General features: G+C 44.3%; 1 protein-coding gene across 10 annotated transcripts in view; it reads right to left on the bottom strand.

Moving 5' to 3' along the window:
* LOC108627417 (leucine-rich repeat-containing protein let-4) overlaps window positions 1–1272 on the bottom strand; it is a 171579-nt gene that overhangs the window by 11567 nt on the left and 158740 nt on the right. For all 10 annotated transcript variants that reach the window (XM_026815583.1, XM_018028649.2, XM_026815582.1 and 7 more), the window contains 3 exons: window positions 1045–1267; window positions 818–957; window positions 228–380 (listed from right to left, as the gene is read on the bottom strand). In XM_026815583.1, the coding sequence (XP_026671384.1) occupies window positions 228–380; window positions 818–957; window positions 1045–1267 (516 nt within the window). The remainder of the gene's footprint in view (window positions 1–227; window positions 381–817; window positions 958–1044; window positions 1268–1272) is intronic.

The following is a 1272-nucleotide window of genomic DNA, read 5'->3' as shown; positions in this document are numbered from 1 at the left end:
TAATAATATGTCCAATAATTCGCGCTCGTTCCGTAATTAACGTCGACTGGAATCGTTTGCGAAATTATTCGTTCGCAAAGATTTCGATAGGTGAGAAATTCGATATGTCGACGGTTCAATTTCAGGTTCGGACATTCGAAACGTGGATATTACCGTTTTTGAGCAACGCAAAAACGTTTTCAAAAAAGTAGAAAAAGGGGTTCTCATCTAATTTTTATTGGACTCACCCTCGAGGCCGATGAACGCGTCTGGATCCACGTGGTTAATGTGATTCCCGTCCAGCTCCAGAGAGTTCAGCTGCGTCAAGTGGGAGAAGACACGAGCCGGGACTTCGTGGATGTTGTTATGTGCCAACCCCAACGAGTCCAGGTTCTTCAAGCCTAGTAACATAAAAAATTCCCCTCAAACTGGAATCGTACTTTCTTACAATAGAACCAACTGTGGTTTTTTTATTTTTTATTTCGAACAGAGTCGATGCTAAAAATACAAGACGGATGACCTTATCATCATATAAAGGTCGGAGATGCACGCGCGTGCACGCAGCAAGTAAAAGTTACGTGTGGTTAACCGAACGTAAGTCGATTACGCAAGGCTAGTTAGAGAGTTCGTGTTAATTCGATTTGGAACCTGTTACAGATTCGCAATTACTTGCCCGGGCTTTATCCGTGTTAACGCGAATCATGTTCTATGACTTATCTATCATGCAACGCATCAACGTAGCTATGATGTATCGGATCGAAGTTGAGAAACACTGAAGCTTAATTACTGATTCAGGTCACGGAACTTGCGCTTGACTGATCGATTCAAGTGAAAATACCTTCGAAGTCGCCTTCCTCAATGGCCGATATGTTGTTCTCCTGCATCTCGAGCTTCTTCAACATGTCCAGAGTCTTCAGAGATTGCGTCGGCACTTTGGACAATTTGTTCCCACCCAGGTTTAGTCTCTTCAGCTTTCGGCTACATGCAAACAGAATTACACCCTCGGTCATCTTTTACTCTCTCTCTCTGATGCATCCGACTAACGTTTCATACTTCGTTACGTACTTGTGCAACCCCGTGAAGGCATCCTCTTCTATAACCGAAATTTCGTTCTCGTAAAGAGACAGGATTTCGAGAGTATCCAGCCCCTCGAAAGCTTTCTTATGGATTGCCTTGATCTTGTTACGGTTCAAATTCAGGATGAGCAGATGCTGAAGATCTTTCAGGGCGCTGGACGGTACCGAGAGCAACGCGTTTTGCGACAGGTCCAACTGCGTCAGGCCGGTACCTAAT

Source organism: Ceratina calcarata, unplaced genomic scaffold (genome assembly GCF_001652005.2).
Source record: "Ceratina calcarata isolate Rehan_Ccalc_2016 unplaced genomic scaffold, ASM165200v1 scaffold470.2, whole genome shotgun sequence".
Classification (NCBI taxonomy): Eukaryota; Metazoa; Arthropoda; class Insecta; order Hymenoptera; family Apidae; genus Ceratina; species Ceratina calcarata.
Note: the sequence above shows the minus strand (reverse complement) of the source record. Positions and strands in the feature narration are given on the sequence as shown.